General features: G+C 64.9%; 1 protein-coding gene across 11 annotated transcripts in view; it reads left to right on the top strand.

Moving 5' to 3' along the window:
* CDK5RAP2 (CDK5 regulatory subunit associated protein 2) overlaps nucleotides 1-5,695 on the top strand; it is a 153,093-nt gene extending 147,398 nt beyond the window's left edge. For all 11 annotated transcript variants that reach the window (XM_072842563.1, XM_072842559.1, XM_072842557.1 and 8 more), the window contains 3 exons: nucleotides 2,235-2,361; nucleotides 5,193-5,239; nucleotides 5,604-5,695. In XM_072842563.1, the coding sequence (XP_072698664.1) occupies nucleotides 2,235-2,361; nucleotides 5,193-5,239; nucleotides 5,604-5,660 (231 nt within the window). In that variant the 3' untranslated portion in view covers nucleotides 5,661-5,695. The remainder of the gene's footprint in view (nucleotides 1-2,234; nucleotides 2,362-5,192; nucleotides 5,240-5,603) is intronic.
* Nucleotides 5,696-20,214: the final 14,519 nt, after the last annotated feature.

Genomic DNA, 20,214 nt, shown 5'->3' with positions numbered 1-20,214 from the left:
CCTACCGGTTGGCAGAGGGTCTCCCAGCACCTACTGTGTGCCCGGTGCTGCTGGTCAGAGGGAACCACTGAGTCTCGGGAGCAGAAGGAAACAAGAAAATGGTTACTGTTCAACGTGCGATGGGCAGTGATGAGCGAAGGACTGGGCGTGGTGAATGCCCGAAGACTCCTGGTGGGGAGGAATCTCAAGGACACTTCCTGGAGGAGGGGTTGCCCCCGCTGACTTTTGAAAGAGGGCTGGGGGGTAGCCAGGCAGGAGTGAGGCAACCAGGGTCCGTCGTCAGGCATCACCTCCTTTGCATCTCCCTCTGGGTGGACAGGGTCAGGGATTGTCCCGGTTCACAGCGTGGAGGATGACTGCCCAGAACGTGAGGCCCAGGAAGCCCTTAGCGTGAGGAGGAGAATCCGACAAGACCCGAGGTGTAATTAGGATCTGTTTTGGAAGAACGGTCGACCTCCTTGGAGCTGCCACCGTTCGTTAATCCTGAGAGTAGGTCAAAGCAGGGAATCGGGACGACACGCACCTTACACATCGTGGTTCAACTGAAAACAATTAGACGTACGTTCATTGGACGTGGGGCCGGGGCCTTTCCTTTGCCCGTGGGCCTGCTGACGAGGCTCTGGCGTCCCCTGTCCTCCATAAGCTACATCCATAATGTATGTCTGTCACTTCCGCTTTCTGTTTCTTTAAGATGAAGAAAAAAACGTAGACACTTGTAAAGCAAGTCGAACACGGAATTCTTCGAGACTCCGTTCCTCCCACATCTTTCAGTTGATTCACCCACACCTAATTTGCCAGAAATGTGGTTTTCAGTGACTTTATCAAGTCTTTCTTGAGGCATATGCTAGTTTTCATACAACCAGTTCTCTCTTCACATACACATTTCAGGGTTTACTTCATCCTTCACTAAACCCTATAACCGACTGCAGGTACCACTGCCATAGACAAGTTTGGAACCAGTACCGTGGGGTCCTTGGAGGTCGGCCGCCCAGCATCTCCCTCCTGAGGAGCAGAAGTGTTTCCCTGTCGCCCAGTGGAGCCTGTGCCGGCGGCTCTTACGCCCGGGGTGGGGGTGTCAGGAGAAAGGACCGTCCTTGACTCTGAACGGGTCCGCGGGGGCTGCTTGGGGAGCCCCAGGGGGGGGCGCAGTTCACGTTAGAGGCCTGGGAACTCTGACTTGCCGCCCCTCCACGCTCCCCACACCTTTGGAGAACCCGAGCTCTCCCGAGGATCATACTCTCCTAATCATGTTTCTAGGTTCTCTTTTTTTTATAAATTCATCATTAAAAAGTTTTGTTTTAATGAGCATTATCGTTTTGCTTAAAAAGCACACAATCTTGATAAAATTTTAAGGTTGGAAAATAAAACTTCCACATTGCATCTCAGAGATAAATCACTAATGAACATTTTGATGCCTCTTTGTCATCACGTTTTTTGGGCATCACACACGCATCTGTGGATATTAGATCTACGTAGCCAGGTTTATGAAACAGGAATGCCTGGATACAGTAGCAGTTCTGGGCTCTTTTTGTCACTAATTATAACCATCTTTCAACGTCAAATAGAGTTCTACAACATCATCATTTTTTTTTTTTTGTGCAAGACTTCATTTGAGAGAGTGTGTGTGCGCAGGTGTGCACAGGCAGGGGAGGGGCAGAGGGAGGAGAAGCGGGGTCCCCGCTGAGCGGACAGCCTGCCGACCCGGGGCTCGACCCCAGGGCCCCAGGATCCTGACCCGAGCCGAAGGCAGACGCCTAGCCGACTGGGCCCCCCAGGCGCTCCCCCCCATCATTTAGCATTATAGCGTCATTATAGCAGCTGGGAAGTTACGCCTTTGGGTGTAAGGACCGTGACGCACTGACGCAGACCCCTGCTGACACGAAGCAGGTGGTTGGTTGGCCCCGATGGTGAACGGTGCCGGGCACATCCCGGGACGTGGGCGTCTTCTGGCGCCCGTGCTGCTGTAGGCGGGTGCCCCCAGGGCGGGGCTGCGGATGGGGGGCTAGCGTGGCAGGTGCTGCAGGGCAGGGCGCCGGGGCCTGTGCCGTCCTGGTTCCCCAGCGCTCCCGACGGCGCGGGTCCTGCAGGTCGGGGCGCGGGAGCTGGGCCCTGCTTGTCGTTCACGGGCCGCTCTGCGCGAGGGGGAGCGTCTTTTTCTATGTGTCTTGATTCTTTCCCACGTGATAGGATGTTTTGTATTCTCTGCTCATTTTTCCAATTCCTTTTCTCTTGAGACTGGAGAAATGAAGGCAGAGATCACCAAACTACACAAAAAGCTGTTTGAACAAGAAAAGAAGTTGCAAAACTCTCTGAAGCTCTTGCAGCTGAGCAAGCACCAGGAAAAAGTCATCTTTGATCAGTGTAAGTGACGGCTGGGGGTGGGCCGCTGTGTCTGCCCACTTGCCGCCCTGAGCCCCGACAGCCCCGGGCTGGACACCCGCTGGGAGGCCCACAGCAGCTGTCATCGTGCCTCCTGTTTGTGGGTTTCCTGTCCTAGCTCGTCCTTTCTGACCCGCACGGGCAAATAGATGCACTGAACGGACCCCGTGCAGGCCACGTGGTGCCAGGGGCGGTCCTCTCGCTGGGGCGGCGGGTGCCTGGCATCTGCCTTGACCGGGACCTTGACGTGACCTTGGCCGGGGTGGTAGGGAACAGGGGCAGGGAAGTGGGGGGGGCGTGGGCTTCTTGGACAGAGGGACAGCTGGGCGGAGCCCGCGGAAGGGGCGGTGTTGGTCAGACGGAGGGGGCGGCGTGGACACGGGCCGACGGGCAGCACGTCAGGCTATGTCTGGGAGAAGCCTCGAGCGGTCCGCGCGGCGGGTGGGGGGGTCACTGGCCAGGACTGCGTCGTGAGAGGCGTCGGGGAGCAGCCCCGCGGTGCTGGCGTGCGGGAAGGGCCTGCTCGGCTGCCCCCGGTCCCCCGGCCAGGCCAGGAGGAGGGCCCCGGCCGGGGGACTGGGGGACCGGCTGGTCTTGAGAAATACTTCAAAGGCGGACCCGGGACTCGGGCTCCGAGAGGCTACGGGACACTGGTAAGGCGAGCGCTGTCCCTGCCGGGAGCCGGGGTGGTGGGCCGCCGCTCCCTGTGCCCGGAGAAGCCGTGGGCCACCTCGGCCCGGGCCCACTCGCTGTGTGGTGGCCCCTCGCGGCTCCGGGGGCACCAGGCTGCCTGTGCCGCTCCTGTCGGGGGCCGGTGTTTCGGGGCATTTCTGAGAAGCCCAGGGCATAGACTGCTGGTGGGCACGGTTCCCCTCAGCTGTCCCCCAGAACCTTCTGGAAGCCGACTCCGTGACCCTGGCAGGGTTGGACGCCGGGTCGTGCAGCGGGCACTCACTTTGTGCTCCGTGCCCCGTGCCGGGCCTGGCGCAGAGGCGAGGGGGCCGCCCTCCAGCACAGGGCCTTGGCTTCAGGGCTGACATGAGAGCCGGCTGCAGGGCCATGTCCTGGGGTCCGACTGCGCGGGTCCGGAGGGGCGGGTTGGCGTGGGCGAGCGGGCGGGCACAGATGGCGGCAGGTGGCCTCGGGGTGAGCCAGGAACATACTCAGGATGTGCCAAGGGGCCTGCTGAGAGACAAAGCCAAGTCGCCTGGTGGGACCGGGGCGGGGGGGTGGGGGGCAGGGCACGGGCTGGTGCAGTCCCTCTGTCTCGGAGGGTCCCCGCGGCTGGGGGGGGAACGGCCAGGAGGCACAGGAGGCGGGGCGTCCTCATGGTGGCAGGAGGTCGGAGGCCGCCCCGTGGGTGCTGGCTGGCCTGGGCGCTGGCTGGGCCCCACGGCACGCGTGTCCTGAGGAGCCTGGCGGGCGTCTGGGGCGGCACCCATCGTGGAGCACCCGTGGTGGAGCCCTTGGCCAGACCCCGGGGGTGGGGGTGGAAGTGGCCCCGGGGCCTAGGACTGCGGCGGCCTGTGTCCGGGCGCACGGGGCTAACGCACCTGCTGGCCGGGGTCAGGGGCGGGCTCCCGGGATCCAGAGCACCGAGCCCGGCCTGGGCCCTTCGCCACAACCCTGGTGCCGTTAACGAGCGCAGTGCAGGTCTCTCCCCGTGTGACCTGCAGTAAGTGACGTTCCCTCCTGAGCTGCGGAGTCCTGTCCCCGACACGCGAGGGTCGCTGGGAGGCCTCGGCTGCCCCGGCCTGGGTCCTGACCACGACTCTGTAAGAACTGCCCGCTTCTCGTCCGGACGGATGGTGACACCCAGACCCCGCGGTGCACGTGCCCGACAGACACGGCCGGTGTCTCGGCCCCCTTCCCGAGCTTGCACGGGGTCCGTGTGTGGCGGGTGGCCGCTAACTCGGTGTCACCCTGTCTACCTCCAGGCCTCGGCCACAGCCCACCGGGGAGGGGCCGTGACCCCAGGGCCGGGCTCTGCCCCCCCCACGTCCCCGGTGGGGCGAGTCCTGAGAGGAGCAGCCCCTGCCCGCGGCGAGGGTTCGCGGGGTTGCAGGGGCGCAGGCGGTGGCCCCTCTGGAGGCAGGGCTGGCCGGTTGAACAAGCGCCCACCGCCCCAGTGTCGCAGATTCGCCAACACCGTCACTCGGGAGATGTGTTTCCTCGGGCCGGAATCCAGCGTTTCCCCAGGCCGTGCGTGGTCCCGCCCTGAGGGTGTCTCGGGGACCCGGACGGCAGGATTCCGGGTTCCCGGCAGGGGCGGCTTCCCAGTGGCCGGGGGGTGGCTGTGTTGGGCGAGAAGAGGGTCTGGGGCGGAGGTGGCACCCGCGGCCTGGGGCCCCTCCACAGTGCATCCCGGGAGCGTGTCGGGTTCTAGCAGCTGCAGGGCCCAAGGAGAAAGGGCCCAAAGGTCATGGCCTTGCGCAGATTCACGTCCGCTCTGCGCTGGGACCTGCCTCTGCGGCCCTCGCCGTGGCCCTTAGCGCACGGGTTTTCTCAGAGTCAGCCACGGGCCCTGCGCTGCACCGTCGCCCAAACCCGTAGGGGTGACCCGGGTCCCCGGGTGCCCGCAGGCCTTGCTGAGCCCGCAGCGGGCCGGTACCCGCGATGTCCTGGCCTCGCACGAACTCGCGGAGGCGCCTCTGGCCCAGTGGGCGACGTGGTCTCGGCGCGCGTGATGGGTGGAGCCTCCCACACCCGCCTCCGCCTCCGGTCTGGGCGCCCCAGGCTTGTCCGCAGGGGGCCTGACGCCCGGGGCACCCGTCTGACCGTCCCTCTCTCTCTCTCTCTCTCTCTCTCCTCAGTGGTCATAACCCACAAAGTCCTTCGGAAGGCCAGAGGGAACCTGGAGGTAATGCCCCCCGGGGTCCCTTAGGGAAGGGGGCCCGGGGCGGGGGCACCGGCCAGCAGATGACCTCGTCAGGAACCGGGGGCCAAAGGGGACCAGGTGCGAGTCCTGCACCAGCAGCTGTTTTCCGCCGGCAGCACAGTTTCACGTGGTGGCGCGGCTCAGGCCTGGGGTGGTGGTCGCGGTCGCGCTGCTGATCCCCCCGGGAGGACGGCACACGCCTCAGAGGAGGGAGCATGGCAGGCGTCGCTGCCGCTGGTGCCGAGAGCGCTGCCTGCTCCAACAGCGTGTCCCTGAAAGCGCGTTCACTCGGCCTCAGAAGCCCTCTGCTGGACCTAAAACTCTCCTTTTCTCCTCCTTTTCGCAGCTGAGGCCCGGGGGCGCCCACCCTGGAACGTCCAGCCCCAGCCGACCGGGCTCCTGAGACCTCCTGCCAATAAAGCTTGTGGTTCCCGCCGAGCGGACGCTGTGGCTTGTTCCCCGGGTGGGTTCCAGGTCCCGGGCGCTGGCTGCAGGACTCTGCCTCCCCTCGCGGCGTCTGTCCCGCGGCCGGCCTCAGGGGGCTCGTCACCGGCGTTCGGGTGCCGTCGGGCTCCGCACTGGGCCTCGGGCCGCCCCACCCGCGGCGCTCAGCCGCTCTGCAGCCTCAAGGTCCTCGTGGGGCCCTGCAACCCCGCGGTGCGCTCATTCCCAGCAGCGCCTGGAGCCCCGGGCCTGAGCCGCGGGGGCGGCCGGGGTGTCGGCCAGTCACGTGGCCGGCGAGGAGTGGGGTGGCCGGGCGGTGCCTGCATCCGGCCTGCGCAGGGGGCGCATCACCTCCGGGCAGGCCCCAATGGCCTCCTAGGACGAAGGGTCCACGTGAGGCCCGGCGTGGAGACTCGTCACGGTGTCCCCGGGGGGCGGCGGCCTCTCCAGCCCACTGTCCCTACACTGCCCCGTGTTGGCCGCAGCCTCTGTGTGTGACTGGCCCATCCTTGTCCTGAGCTGCTCGCTGTCCCCGAGCAGTGAGCGCGGTGGGGCTCAGCCCTCGGCACAGGGAGCGGCCCTGACCCCCCCGGGATACCAGCCCCTCGGCACAGGGAGTGGCCCCGACCCCTGGGACCCCGGCCCCTCCGCGGGGCGCTCCTTGCCCAGCCCTGCTGCCACCTCTCGTGCTCCGGCCACCTTCCACTTGCGGCCTTGTGACCCGGGTCAGACCCGTCCTGGGGGGACAGGCCTGGTCCCCTCCCCCGTGGGCGCGTGCCCCCCCACCCCCCTGTCTCTGCCCAGTGCCTGGGTCGTGGGCTGCCACCGGTGGGAGAACGGCCGGCCCTGCCCCGCGGCCCCGTCCTCTGCCCCCTCCCCTGTTCTCACACCCCCCTCACCCCATCTGCTCCCCTGCCCTCTCTCCCCACTCCCCTGTCCAACCCCCTGCCCTTCCCCCTCCCCTCTCCCCTCCAGGGCCCTGCGCTTTCCCTCCGGGCTCTGCCCACTGCGCTGCTCCCTGCCCCTCCTGTCCCTCCTGGGCCTGCGACAGCCCCCCCGCCAGTGTTTGCAGGACAGAGGCGCCCCCCCGCCCAGCGAGGCCCGGGGCCAGGACGGACCACACACGGGGAGCTGTGGCGTGCCCCTGGACGGGTCCCGCGACTCGGGCGAGGGCCTCCTGGGGGAGGCGGGTGGGGGCCTCGCTGCAGCCCCTCCCCGGAGCGCAGCCCACAGGCAGGGCCCAGCACCCCGGGCCTCGGGGGTCCACTCGGCTGCCCTCGGTCCCCGTGTCCCCAGCTGACCCCGAGGCCTGTGCCCTTGGGTCCTCGCGTGGCCGGAGGGCGCATGGGGGGTGGCAAGCAGGCGCCAGGCATGAAATGCAATTGCTTATCGGAGGAATAACCCTAAAAGTAAAGTAGACTTCGCACAGACGTTGTAATTTTAAAAGTTAAGAATAAAAAGAAGATGCATCTCGGAGGAAAGAAGTCGAGTTTTGACGGACGGTGAATAGTTCCTCCACTAACGGCCCGAGGTGCAGGCGGCTCCCCTGCAGGCCCCCGACTCCTGGGACAGCGCGGGTGCAGGGGTGCGGGGCGGGAGGGGAGCTCCTGCAGGGTCCCCGACCGGCCAGCCGCACACTCGGGCCGCAGTCCCTGCAGCTGCTGACGTGCTGGTCCCCGGGCAGGGAAAGCGTGGAGTGTGTGCGTGTGTGTGCGTGTGTGTGCGTGTGTGTGCGTGTGCACGTGCCCGCATCCACGTGCAGGTCCAGTGGGCCCGGGCAGCAGGGGTGCAGGATGCAGGGGGCGCGGGCGGGGCGGCGGGCCGATGGCCCCGTGCGGAGCCTTGGTCCTTCCTTCTCAGGTCCTGAGCACCCTGTGGGGCCACCTCGCGTCCAGGCGGCGCCTGACGTCTTTTCTACGTGAATCCTAGGTTGAAAGTGTGCTTAACGCAGGGTTGCCGTGGGAGGAGTGGGTCCTGCTCCCCCCCGCCCCGCCCACGTCCCAGGGCCCAGGCCCTGCTCCTCCCCGACCATCCCGAAGGCAGGGCCCGGACAGGAAGCCTCGCCGCTCGCTGCTGGAGGCCGCGTCCAGGGGGAGCCAGGGCCCCGGGGGCGGGTGGGGCCCTGCGTGTCTGTGTCCATGTCTGTGGGGCCCTGGGAGGCTGCCCTCCCGCCGTGGGCCGCACGTGGAGGCCTGTGCGTGGGGTTCAGACGCGGGCGGCCTCGACCCCAGCGCGTGTCCCGCTCCCGCCTCGTCCCCGCGGGGACCCCCTGCCCGCAGCAGCCACAGGGCCCGCAGGTGCTCGCCCACCAGGCCCGGAGGACAGGCTGCAGGGCAGGGCCCCCTGCGCGGATGCCAGGTGGACAGAAAGCTCCAGAAGGTGAGCGACGCCGTCCCTTCTCCACTGGGCTCCATGTCCTGGCTGCTGGGGGCAGGGGCGGGGGGGGCCTGGGTGGGGGAGCCCTGGTTGCGGATCTTTCTGGCTGTGTCCCCCGTGTCTCTGCCTCCCGAGCCCCCTCCGTGGGCGGGGAGGACAGACGCAGGGTCTCAGTGACGCTCCCGCAGACCGTAGGTACCTGATGCTCGGGCGCTGGGGCATCGGCTGCTGTTTCTCTGGGGGGCGGGGTTCATACAACTGCGTGTTTCCCTCCTGGGCTGGGGGTGAGGGAGAGGGGAGCCCAGAGCCTTCCCGAAGGCCGGGCAGAGGCCAGCCTCGGCTCCACACACGCGAGGGGGGGGCAGTGGGGGGCGCTGGCGTGGGCCCCGGAGGGTCAGGACCCAGGGAGGACACGCGGCCTTGGGACACGGTGGCTGCCCTGTGCGGTGCTGTTCCCAGAGCCCTCGAGCTGCAGCACACTCGTGGCTGAAGCCTCTTCTTGAATACACGTAAAAAAAAATAAAAATTAGGGCAAGTGATCAGTAGTGAAAAACTAAAATCTAAAATATTTAGTAAAGGGAGCTGGGTTAAGTAGATTTTGATGCCCTGGAGTATTGTAAAAAAAAATTTTTTTAAAGAATTTTTAATGAGGTGGGAATCGGTTTAGGATATAAGGTGAATGGAAAAAGCGGGGCATGATACAGGGTATGGTTTCAGGAGTGTCAGTAAAACAGTGGAAGGAAACCTACGGACCTTCAACGGGGTTAAACAGGGTTTGAATCTGGATTGTGGGATTGTGGGTGACTTTTAGTCCCTTCTTTTTCTGTTTCCTATGATCAACAATATTACTTACAAGAAGAAATTACAGGATACAATATCATGTTTATTTTTTTAAGAGAGATTATTTATTCGTGAGACCCAGAGAGAGGCAGAGACCAGGCAGAGGGAGAAGCAGGCTCCCCGCAAGGAGCCCGACGCGGGACTCGATCCCGGGACCCAGGGTCACAGCCTGGGCTGAGGGCAGATGCCCCACCGCGGAGCCCCCAGGGGCCCCCAATACATTTAGAATAAGAAGAAACGTAGAAGTTTACGGAAGGAGGCCAACACCCGTCACCAAGTCGCGGTCTCGGCTCCGAGCCGGCACCAGCCCCGGGGCCTCTCTTCCGGGCTCCGGGGCACAGATCGCCCGAGGCGGCCTGGGCTCCCAGCAGGGCCCTTTGCCCCTTCGCGGGGCGGCACTTACAGGAGCACCCGATAGACGTGGCCGGAGGGGGAGGTGCCCCGTGGGAAGAGGTGCGAGCGGCTGGCGACCCTCAGGTGGTCCCGCCAGAGTCCTCGGGAGGAGCCGCAGTGAACGGGTCACAGCCCCTGGGAACCACGGCACACCCGGGGGGTGGGACAGCGGACGACAGAAGCCGCCTAACTGAGCAGCCCAGTGACCAACCGAAGGGGCGTGAAAGGGAAGCCGCGTCGCGGCCAAGTGCCTGCGGACTCGCTACTGTACCGTCCCCGGGGCCCCGTGGGACAGACGTGACAGCAGCCCCCGCGTTTCAGCAACGAGGACGGGGAGGCGAGTGCCGGGGAATCCTGCCCAGGTGCCCGGGTCCCAGAGGGCGTGACCCGGGGTCCCATGTGGCCGTCCCGATGCCAAGTTCCTGCCGCCCGCGTTACTGTGGCTGCTGGGGGCGCCGCGTCCCTGGCACCCTCACCGGCGCACGCGCACGGAGCCGAGGGGCGGGCCCACGGTGCTTCCTTTATATTCATAGCGAAAGGAGCACGTGGTGGGTAAGAGAACAGGGGTCCCGAGGGTGACGGAAGCTGCGGGCGCGCCTGGGGACCCCCCGACGTCCCGGGCCCCTCCGCGCCCCCTCCTGCTGTGGGGTCCCCCGCGGGGCCGGGGGTCGGGGCCTTCCCGGGCCACACGGCTGGGTCATCCCCGGGAAAGAAGGGACCCGAGGCCAAGGAAAGCCCCGCCGTCACCGGCAGCCGAAGTCTCAGATGTGACTCCATCTGCCCAGTTGCCTCGTGGGCCAGCAGGTTTCCCCTCTGCTAGGGGGTGAGGCCGGGCGCCGGGGGCTCAGGGGTGGGCGCCCGCCTTCGGCTCAGGGCACGACCCTGGGTCCCGGGATCGAATCCCGCGTCAGGCTCCCCACAGGGAGCCTGCTCCTCCCTCTGCCTGTGTCTCTGCCTCTCTTGAGCCAATAAATAAAGTGTTAAAAAAAAAAAAAGAAAGCAAGATGAGAAGCCGAAGGAGCCGAGCATACTTGACCATGTCCCGCTTCCCCTCTCCCGTCCCGAGTCCGGGTACGGCGCTAATCGAGTGTCGCTCAGGTTGCCCGTGTGACTTAGGACGGTGCTTAGTCTCCCCTCCTCGACTCCCCGCTCCTGGGTGGGAAGCAGGGATCCCTGCTCTGACAGTGAAGAAACCCGTGTGCCCACACCCCCTTCTGGGGGGCAGCGGGGGCCTCCTGGCCGCCCGGCCTTGTTGAATAGCGGTTCTTCCATCGCCGGGTTCGTGACATTTGCGTTCTCCGCGTTCCCCGGGCTCCGTCCTGAGGTCTCCGGGCGGCTCTGAACCGCAGCCCGAGGAGATGCAGTTCACGCACGTGAGCTCGAGGCCCTCGTCGCGGCAGAGCCACCGCGGTGGGGACGGTCTGCAGGGGGCACACGGCGGCCCTCGCTCTGGGAGGCCTCCGCTCGGATTGTCGTGACCCCAGGGCCCGCGGCTTCTCGTGCGTTGGCTCGCGGTCCCCGTCCTCGCTTGTCCCGAGCGGCTCCCGTTTCCCGTGTCTGCTCCTTTTTCTCTTCCCTAAGTTTCTTAAGCATAAAATTCACTTTTGGGGCGGTGCATTGAGTACATCACGGTGTCCTGCATCCCTGAGCGCACTCCAGTTCCAGAACCATCATCCCAAAGGGAAAGCAACCCTGTCCCCGGCCGCGGTCAGTCCTCGTCCCCCCCCCCAGCCCCTGGCAACTGCCCATCCCTCGGCCTCCGCGGACGTGTCCACGGCAGACGCTCGGAGAAATGGGACCCGACGCCACGCGGCCACTCGAGTCAGCTTCTTTTGCTCGACACGGGGCCCCGGGCGCGCAGCTGTAGGATGACTGTCCCCGTCCTGCGGAAGCCGGCGACGGCCGCCTGCGGGGTTTCCACGTGCGGCTGGTGCGGTGCTGCTGTGAACATCTGTGAACACGTATCGGGGTGAGTCCTCGCCTTCGCTCCCGGGGCTCGCAGCCTGGAGTGGACCTGCGGGGCCCACAGTCACTGTAGGCCCAGCTCGGGGAGGACCTGCCATGTCTCCCGCGGGGGACACCAGTGGACTCTCCCACCATGAGGTACAAGGGCCCCCCCGTCCCTGCCAGTACTTGCCATTCTCCGGTTGTTTTTTTTTTTAAATTTGATTTTTGAGAGAGAGGAAGAGTGCCGGCATGAGTGGGGGGGGAGGGGGAGGCGGGCCCCTCTCCCCGCTGAGCAGGGAGCCCGACGGGGGCCCCGATTCCAGGACCCTGAGACCACGACCTGAGCCCACGGCAGGTGCCTGACCCCCTGAGCCACCCAGGCGCCCCTGTTTGCTGGTTTGGGGTGACAGCACCCTGTGGGGTGTGAAGGGGTCGCTGGCTTGTTTGCATTTCCCTGGTGACTGATGATGCTGGAGCACCCGTTCCTGTGCCCGTTGGCCGCCGTGCACTTTCTTCGGAGTGGTATCTGTTCAAGTCCTCTGACTTCTGTGAATTGCCTGTTTGTCTTTCTGTTGTTTCTAATTTAAAAAAAAATTATTATTAATTATTATTATTATTATTATTATTATATTATTTTGCTATAGAAGCGTCTCCACATCCCCGTCCTTAAATTCCGGAGCAGGGGGGTAACTGTTGTGCGTCCGCAGACCGCGGTGGCTCGGCGAGAACCCTGGGATGGAAACCACGGTGCTGGCAGGCGGAGTGACGGCCCCGTGCCTGGGCCCCGTGCGTGTTACCCCGCGTGGCAGCAGGGAGTTTGCAGGTGTGAATAAGGACCTTGAGGCGGGGCCTGTGCAGGCCGGCCCTGGAGGTGTCCCCAGGTGTCCTTACACGAGGGGGGGAAGCTTGACCACAGGGCAGGGCCGGCGGCTGCTGCGATGCGGGCGGCGGGGAGACCGGACACAGCTCCCGAGGGCGGAAGAGGCCAGGCTCGGGAGCCGTCGGCGGGGGCCCTCGGCGGGCGCAGGGGTGACACTGTGGGTGCGAGCCCCCTCCTGCCACCCTGGCCGGCACTGCCCCAGGGGTGCCCTCTGGTCCTCGAGGCCGCAGCCACCCCCCCGCCATCCCCATCGCAGCCCCTGACTGCAGCCTGGGGACCGTCCCGCCCCGTCCCGCCCCGGCGCTGGCCTGGCCCTCGCCCCCTGGGGCCCGGCGCCCCTCGGCCCCCCGCTGACCCGGCCGCCCACCCTCCGTCCATTCACTGGTGCGTTTCTCCGTCTCCCTTCTTGCTCTGGACATTTCAAGCCGACGCGACCACAGCGCGCAGGGCCGTGAGCCCCGGAGCCCGGGGCCCGGACTCCTCGGCCGTCGGGGCTTCGCTACCGGCCCTGCTCTGGCCTCGCGCCCTCCCCTTTCTCAAATCGGCGCCCGCCCCCCTTCAAGTCAGTCCTCCGTGTGGTGTGTCGGCGGCTGCCCGGGCCTGGGCGAGTCCGGGCTCTGCTGTGGTGGGGCCGTGGTGGGGCCGTGGCAGGGCCGTGTGGGGCCGTGGTGGGGCCGTGGCAGGGCCGTGGTGGGGCCGTGGTGGGGCCGTGGCGGCCCGGGGACCGACCTCACGGCAGGCTCCACTTGGGGTGAAGCTGGTCCCGGCTGCCCCCGCGGTCTCCACCCTGGCGCACCCAGCGCCTGGCACTGCGGGGCCTGCTGCGCCTCCAGAATGATCCGAGGTGCACGCGTGTGGCTTCTTGGTCCGTGTGGAGTCTAACCCACTTCTCCTGAATCTTATCCGTTCCTCGACGGCGGGCACAGCCCCAGCTCCTCCCCGAGAACCACAGCGTCCTCCCGAGGAGCCCCTGCCCCTGCCCGCGGGACTGCACGACCTCCCACTGCCCCGAGATCGAGAAATGCTTCTCTTGGGGCCCCCGGGGGGCTCAGCGGCGGGGCGTCCGCCTTCAGCTCAGGGCGCGAGCCCGGGTCCTGGGATCGAGTCCCGCATTGGGCTCCTGGTCCGCGGGGAGCCTGCTGCTCCGTCTGCTCCTCCCTCCTCTCTCCTCTCTCTTGCTGTCTCTGAATCTGTCAAATAAATAAATAAAATCTTAAAAACAAAACAAAACAAAATGGATGTAAGGAAACTTTGGGAGGTGATGGGTCTGTGTCTTGCCTTGATTGTGAGGACGGTGTCCTGGGTGTGCACATATGTCCACACTCGTCAAAGTGTTTGCACTAAGAATGTGTGCGTTTTGGTGTATCGACGACGCCTCAGTACAGGGGTTAAGGAAAAGAGCTGCTTCCCCCGCTGACAGCAGAACTTCCCCTTCCTCGTGCTTTGCTCAAGGCCCGGCCGCTGCCCGAGTCTCCGTGCCGTGGCCCCGTACGTGGTCGTGGTGGGGACCTGGTTTGGGCAGCCCGGGCCGTGACCGCGTCTCAACCCAACTCGGGAGCCAGCTGCTCCGGCTTCCCCTCCGCACGGCAGGACCCGCCCCGGGCTTGGTCTCCTTTCCACAGGTGGGGCCGAGGCGCAGAAGAGAGCTGGCTCCGCGCACGGGGCGGAAACCGTCTCCTGGGAACTGGCTGTGTGGGTCCAGCCCTGACGGGACGGCAAGGGTCCCCCTTCTTCCCCCGAATGATGAGCACCGCCGGGTCCTACTCGGGATCCCATGGCCCGTGGCAGGTGCAGACAGGCCTGTTCCCTGACCTTGCGGAGGGGCCGCTGCCCCCGAGGGAACCAGGTCCCAGTCTCTGCTCCGTGGGCGAGAGCTCGTGGGGGCCTCCGAGGCCTCCTCCGCACGGCCGGAGACATAATGACGCTTAGTAAATGTTTGGGGACTAAAGCCGTGTGGTTTCACGTTCTTCTCCAGGAAATGGCTGGGACTTCAGAAACAATACTGCTGAGTAATTAAATGAGAATATTGTGCAAAACTGGGAGGATGATTAGACCTCTGAGAGGGGTCTTCTCTGGGCCCAGAAAGGAATTTGAGGCCCCCATGTGGACCCTCGGGTGAGTGCAGGGGACCCCGGCTTTTCCTGAAATCCGAGCGGCGCGAGGTAAGGAGAGGAGGCTCCGCTGCAGAGATGCCCCCGTGAAGTATTAGGAGGGATGGAGGCGGCGAGGACACAAGCTGGGGGCCTGGAGGCTGTAGCGCCATTACAGCGTCCTGGAGGCCTCGACGGCACAGTCGGCTTCACGGAGAATCACGTCAGCGACGTGGACAACAAACTTGGAAGCCTCCTTAGGAGGCAGGAGAAACCAGGCTAAAGGCAGACGACACGGGGCGGCCGTGGGCACGACGGTGGGTGCGGAAGAGCGAGGCAGTGGGCCCAGGGCCGAAGCTAGAGGCCAGCGAGCAGGGCCGAGGCCCCTTCCTGCCCGAGCCCCTGGGAGCCCCCCGTTTTGATAACTTGGGGGTAACGTGTGGAGAGCCCGGGAAGGGAGCAAAGCAGATGACGCGCGAGGACCAGGAGGGAAAAGCAACATGCGGGCCGCCCAGCCAGGAGCAGCTCGGGCTTGGCCTCAGACGCCCTTCGTCGCTGCCGTCGGGCCCGGCTCCCTTCCAGTCTCCACGGCCTCTCGCAGGACGACAGGCGGACTGTGATGGCAGGAAGGGAATGGGGCGGGGCAGGTGAGATGGGGTAGGACGGGGTGAGATGGGGTAGGACGGTAGGATGGGGGGTGAGATGGGGGTAAGATGGGGGATAAGATGGGGTGGTGAGACGGGGTAAGATGGGGTGAGATGGTAGGACGGGAGGTGAGACGAGGTAAGATGGTGAGATGGGGGCTAAGAAGGGGGGTAAGATGGGGGTGAGACGGAGGTAAGATGGGGTGTAAGATGGGGTAAGACGAGGGTGAGACGGGGTAGGACGGGGGGCGAGATGGGGCTTGCGCAGCCCGTCCTCAGGACTGCAGGGGCCCCACAGAACGCCGCGCAAGGACGGGGCCAAGGCCGGGGCCGGGGCTGGGCACTGGGGGGCTCGCGCTCACTCCGAGGGGCGCTGGGCTCTGGGGCAGCGGCCTTGCCCACCCCGTTCGGGCCGCGTCGAGCCAGCGTCTTGGCCCCCGGGGTGCAGAGACCCAGAGGGCGTCTGGGGCCCGTGGCCGGCGCTCGAGGACGGTCGGGGGTGGAGACAGGAACGGAAGCCGAAGGGGCAGATTGAACCACCAGCAAAGTGTGTTCAGTGCAAGAAGAGGTTGCAGGGGAACCACCCGGGGAAGTGGACAGGGGGCGACCGGGGAGCTCGGAGCCCAATCGGAGGGGATCGGGGGTTCTGTTGCTGGCCGGGCCCCTCTGCTGGCGGTTGCTTGACCCCCCACAAGCATCTTGTGTCCCAGGAAGGCCCAGGCCGCGCCCCACATCGTGGAAGGGCAGGCGGCCTACTGCAGGCCTCCCGCCAGGCCGTCCCCTGCCCGCGAGGGGAGCCTCGAGCCCTGCACCACCACCCCCGCCCCGGGGCCCTGACTTACTGGGACTCAGCGATCAGTCACCGAGGCCTCCAGGCTCTGCGTGCTCGCTCCCCTCCTGTCAGGACGGCCCCCCCCCCCCCCCCCCCCCCGCCCCGGACCAGGACAGGCTAATTGGCCCCGGACGTTCCGTGTTTGGAGATTGTGCGATTAGGCTAACGTACAAATTCAATTTCCGCTGCCCAGATTCAATTCTGCTCTAATCAGAGCGATAGAAGCCTCCAGTGTGACGGCGACAGGGATGACTCTGTTTCTGGCCATTTTAGTGTGTCCCCCCCCCCCCCCCCCCGGCACTTCCCGGGACGCTGAGGCCTCTGGGCGCGCTCGGCTGGGCCGTGGGAAGACGGGGTCTGGAGGAGCTTCGGGGTCCGGGCTGCTCCCCGCAGAGCCCGGGCAGGCCTCGGAGCGGTGCTCGGGCGAGCTTGGGACTCGACGGCCACTAGTGTGGGAGGCCCCCCCCCCCCGCGGGAGCCGCCCCGCTCCGCACCCTGCCAGGCCTGGGGGCCCGGGGTGGGGGAGCCCCCGGGGGCAGCACGCGGGGCTCGGGCGAGTCTGGGGCCGCAAGGTTGAGGGGCGACGGGGCCCCTCGCTGCTCCCGCGTTGTCCTGTCTCACCTGCGGCCTCGTGCTCGTCCTTCAGAACCGGCTCCGGGTGCCCCCCCGGAGAGCCCAGCCACGGCGCCCTCCGCCAGGGAAAGGCGCCGGATTCTCCTCCCCCCCTTCCTGCACAAGCCTGCCTCCTGCACGGAAGCCCCTTAGTTGGCTCTGAGCTCAGATCTGAGCTTCTGGACGTTTCCGTCCCCTGCGGCCAGGGCCGCGCTCAGCCTTCCGAGGAGACCGAGGTAGACGCTATTCCAGGGCGTCCCCCTGCAGGAGGCCCGGGAGGTCCTGGGCTGGCGGCTTCGCGTCGGGTGCTCACGGCCCGGGGCGCCGGGGACCTGCTGCCGCTGGTGGGTGGAGGGGACCCAGGCCGTTGCTTTGGGCGAGGAGTGGGCCCCCCTGTGTGCTGGCGGAGGCCCGGCCGGGGGTGACGGCGTGGGGCTGGCCCCACCTGGAGCCAGGGCCCTGGTCCTGCACTTCGGGGACTTCCTTAATCTCGGGGCGCTTAGAGCTTCCCTCGTCCCCAAGGTGGGGATTAAACGAAGCGCCCACGGGAGGGCCGTAGAGCAGCAGAGCTCCCGCCTCGTTCCAGAAGGGGCCGGCGCCTGCAGGGGCGGAGGTGTGAGGTCCTGAGCCCCCCGTGTTGCCTTGGGGCTGGAGGCGAGTCCCTGGATCGGATCGGGGAGGGGCTGCCGTTCGAGGTGTGGGGGACGGACGGAGCTGTCCAGGTGCCCTAGGCCCCTCCCGACTTCGTCCTCGCTGGAACCCCAGGCTACCGAGGGGCGCTGGGGGAGCCCCGGAGACCCGGGGGGCGGGGATGCGGACTGGGGTGCGAAGGCCGACCTGTGCACGTCCGAGGGCCCGGCCAGGAGCGCCCCCAGTCTCCTTCCGGATTCCGAGGGGCCTTGACCGCCGCCACCCCCCCAGCCCCAGGTCATTCCCCTTGCTGAGCCGGAGGCCGCGGGGGCCCCGTGTCACCAGGTCCTCTTTCCCGCCTCCAGCTGGCTTCAGGGAGGGTGAAGCCCCTCGTTCCCACCCTGGCGGGGACCCGCACCCAGAGCAGCGTCCCTGCGGCCCGGCTTGGCCTGGACAGTGGCCTCCCCCGGCGCTGGCCCTGGCGTCAGGGCTGCGGCTCCACGGCTGCGACCTGTGCACCGTCACAGAGCATTTGGGAATCTGGCACAATCCGCCCTGCCAACCCCATTCCATTATTTGTTCCTGGACAGCGGGACCCCTGGCCGCACTCTTAGGCTTCCCCATCTGAAATGAAAAACCGGGAGGCCGAGGCGAGCACACTCCCTGCCTCTTCTGCTGCTGAATATTCATAAAGAGCTGTGTTTCGGCCCAGGAACACCCACGGTTTACTTGCTGTTCATTTGCATTGTGAACTTTTTTTTTAAATAGTAATTATCTGTAAAAGGTCAAATATTTGCTTTATCTATATAATTCAATTTCCCAAAGGCCTTTGGGATTCAAATTAACGCCCTTGTAATATCTTCATTGAAAAGGAAGATTAATTATGCTTACATGGAACCTAATTTGGCTTATCAGACCTTTAATATGGCTGTGATCGTGAATGCATTTAAATTTAGGATTAAGCGGGTGATCCCGGTCCCTTATTTGGGAGACTTTTAATATTTGTCATTATTTTTATGCATATCATTTCTCCCGCCTGCTCAGGAAAATTAAAATGTCGGTTCTGAAAGAAATAAACATTATGTATTGACATTGGTAATTATGTTTTGGTATTTAAGGATGCATAAAGAACTGCACACGGGGCCTCAAATATAAATCTGCAGTTAATGCCTTCAGATGGAAACTGCAGCTCTTTTACTTGACTCGCTAAATTGGGAACAGGCTGTCCCTGGGGTTGCTTCCTGGTGTCGTCAGGGGTGGCACCTCGGCCACTAAAATAACTTCTGTTGGCCCTAAGGATGCTCTCAGTTCCCAGTGGCTCCGGGAAGTCTCGGCTTAGGGTCAGGAGCCCCGGGCTCCCCTTCGTCCCTAACGTGCTGCCCCCCCTGCCCCCCAGCCCCAGGTCTGGCCTTGGACAGCAGCCCCCCGAGTGCTTTCTCACCCACTCTCAGCTGCTCGCTGGCAGGGGCTTGAGGGGGGCTCCACCCTCCACCTGTCGGCACGGCTGCTCCCTACGGGCTTTGACCCCGAAGGAGGTCCCCGGCTCCCTGAGGTGCGAGGGGACGTGAGCCGGAGGGGGCTTCGTGTGGGTCACTCACCGTCCCAGATCCTGGCAGCTCTCACCCAAACTCGGTGGCTTCAGGGAAGAGGTGTCGGTTCCTTTCCAGCCCCCCGGGTGTGGGCTGAGCCGTTGTGCCCCCCGGGCTGGAGCGGCTGGTCTTGGCTGGGCTCGTCCCCCTCGGAGCGGCTGGCCGGCGGCCGGGGGGCTCGCTGGTGTGGCCAGGCCTGGGGGGGCTCCACGCGCTGGCTCCGTCTCTGGTCCGACTCCCCCAGGCGTGTCGTCGCCGCAGGACGGGAGCCGGAGGGCGGGGGCAGAGGTGTGCAAACGCGCGTCTGGGCTCCTCCCTGCACTGGGGTCTGCTGGTGTCCCACGGGCCCCTGCTAGAGGCCGGGGCGGGCACGGGGCCGGCGACGCGTCAGTGTCCCACGGGCATCAGCCTGGCCCTGCCACTCGCCAGCTCCGGGACCCGAGGGCACAGGGCCTGACACCCCCAGCCTCAGCCCCTGCCCCCGTCTAGTCGGGCAGAGACCGAGGAGGTTTGAATGAGAGCAGCGCGTCCTGAGTATCGGGTCCGGGTCCCCGGCGCCCAGGAAGGCGGCGACCGAAGGTTCAGGGATAAACGTCCGAGGACGAGCCCGTGGGCCTGTTTATAAGAACGGAAAACCAGAAAGAAAACGACGGAAACGTCCATCAGGTGCCTCGTTAGGTAAATCAAGGCACAGGCACGTATACAACCCTTTTCAGCCCTTAGGCCAACGGATCAACCGAGCGGCATGGAGGGGTGTCCAGGGCAGATTGTTGAGTGCAGAAAAGCAAATTTCAGCACAACTTACAAAGTATGATACTCCTGGGTGTGTGTGTGTATGTGCGTGTGCGTGACACGGCAGCTGCGGGTTTATTCCTGTTTATAGGGAAACGGTGTCTGGAAAGCTACGCCCCAAACTGTAAGTAGCAGCACTCAGTCCTTCTCGATTGTTTGAATCTTTTTTTTTTTTATTTTAAAGATTTTATTTATTTATTCATGAGAGACACATGGAGAGAGGCAGAGACCCAGGCAGAGGGAGAAGCAGGCTCCATGCAGGGAGCCCGACGCGGGACTCGATCCAGGACCCCAGGGTCACGCCCTGGGCCCAAGGCAGACGCTCAACCCCTGAGCCCCCCAGGGGCCCCTATTGTCTGAATCTTTACGATGAACATACATTACTTGTGAAATAGAAAAAGAAAAAAAAATAGAAAAAAGTTTTAGGCAAAGAGCTTAAAAATGATGGCTTGTGGGTTGTAAGTCACCTGGAGAACTTGCTGAAAACCTGTAAAAACGACACAAAGTACAAACTGGCGTAAAGGCGACGATGGCCGCTGCATATTGAGGACTCGCTATGTGCTCGGTACCCCACAGCCTCCGTCTACCGGGCCCGGACGGTTGGCGGCGTCCCCATCTCCCAGGAGAGGACACTGAGGCCCCGAGTCGGGAAGCTCCCCAGCGTCGGCCTGCACCGCCTCGGCTCCTCGGGCCCTGCGCTTGCCCTGCGGTGTGTGGGGCACAGGGTCCCCGTGCCCGGCCGCCCGCCCGGGGGCCAGGGGGTCTCCGGCCCAGGTGCCTGGGCCCCGCCCCGCAGCCGAGCCAGCAGGTCTCTCTAAGAGGAGACCCGGGAACTTGTATTTCATTACGTGTCCACGGGCTCCTGCGGCGGTCAGCCTGGGGTTGAGG

The sequence above is a fragment of the Canis lupus genome, chromosome 10, assembly GCF_048164855.1.
Source record: "Canis lupus baileyi chromosome 10, mCanLup2.hap1, whole genome shotgun sequence".
NCBI lineage: Eukaryota > Metazoa > Chordata > Mammalia > Carnivora > Canidae > Canis > Canis lupus.
Note: the sequence above shows the minus strand (reverse complement) of the source record. Positions and strands in the feature narration are given on the sequence as shown.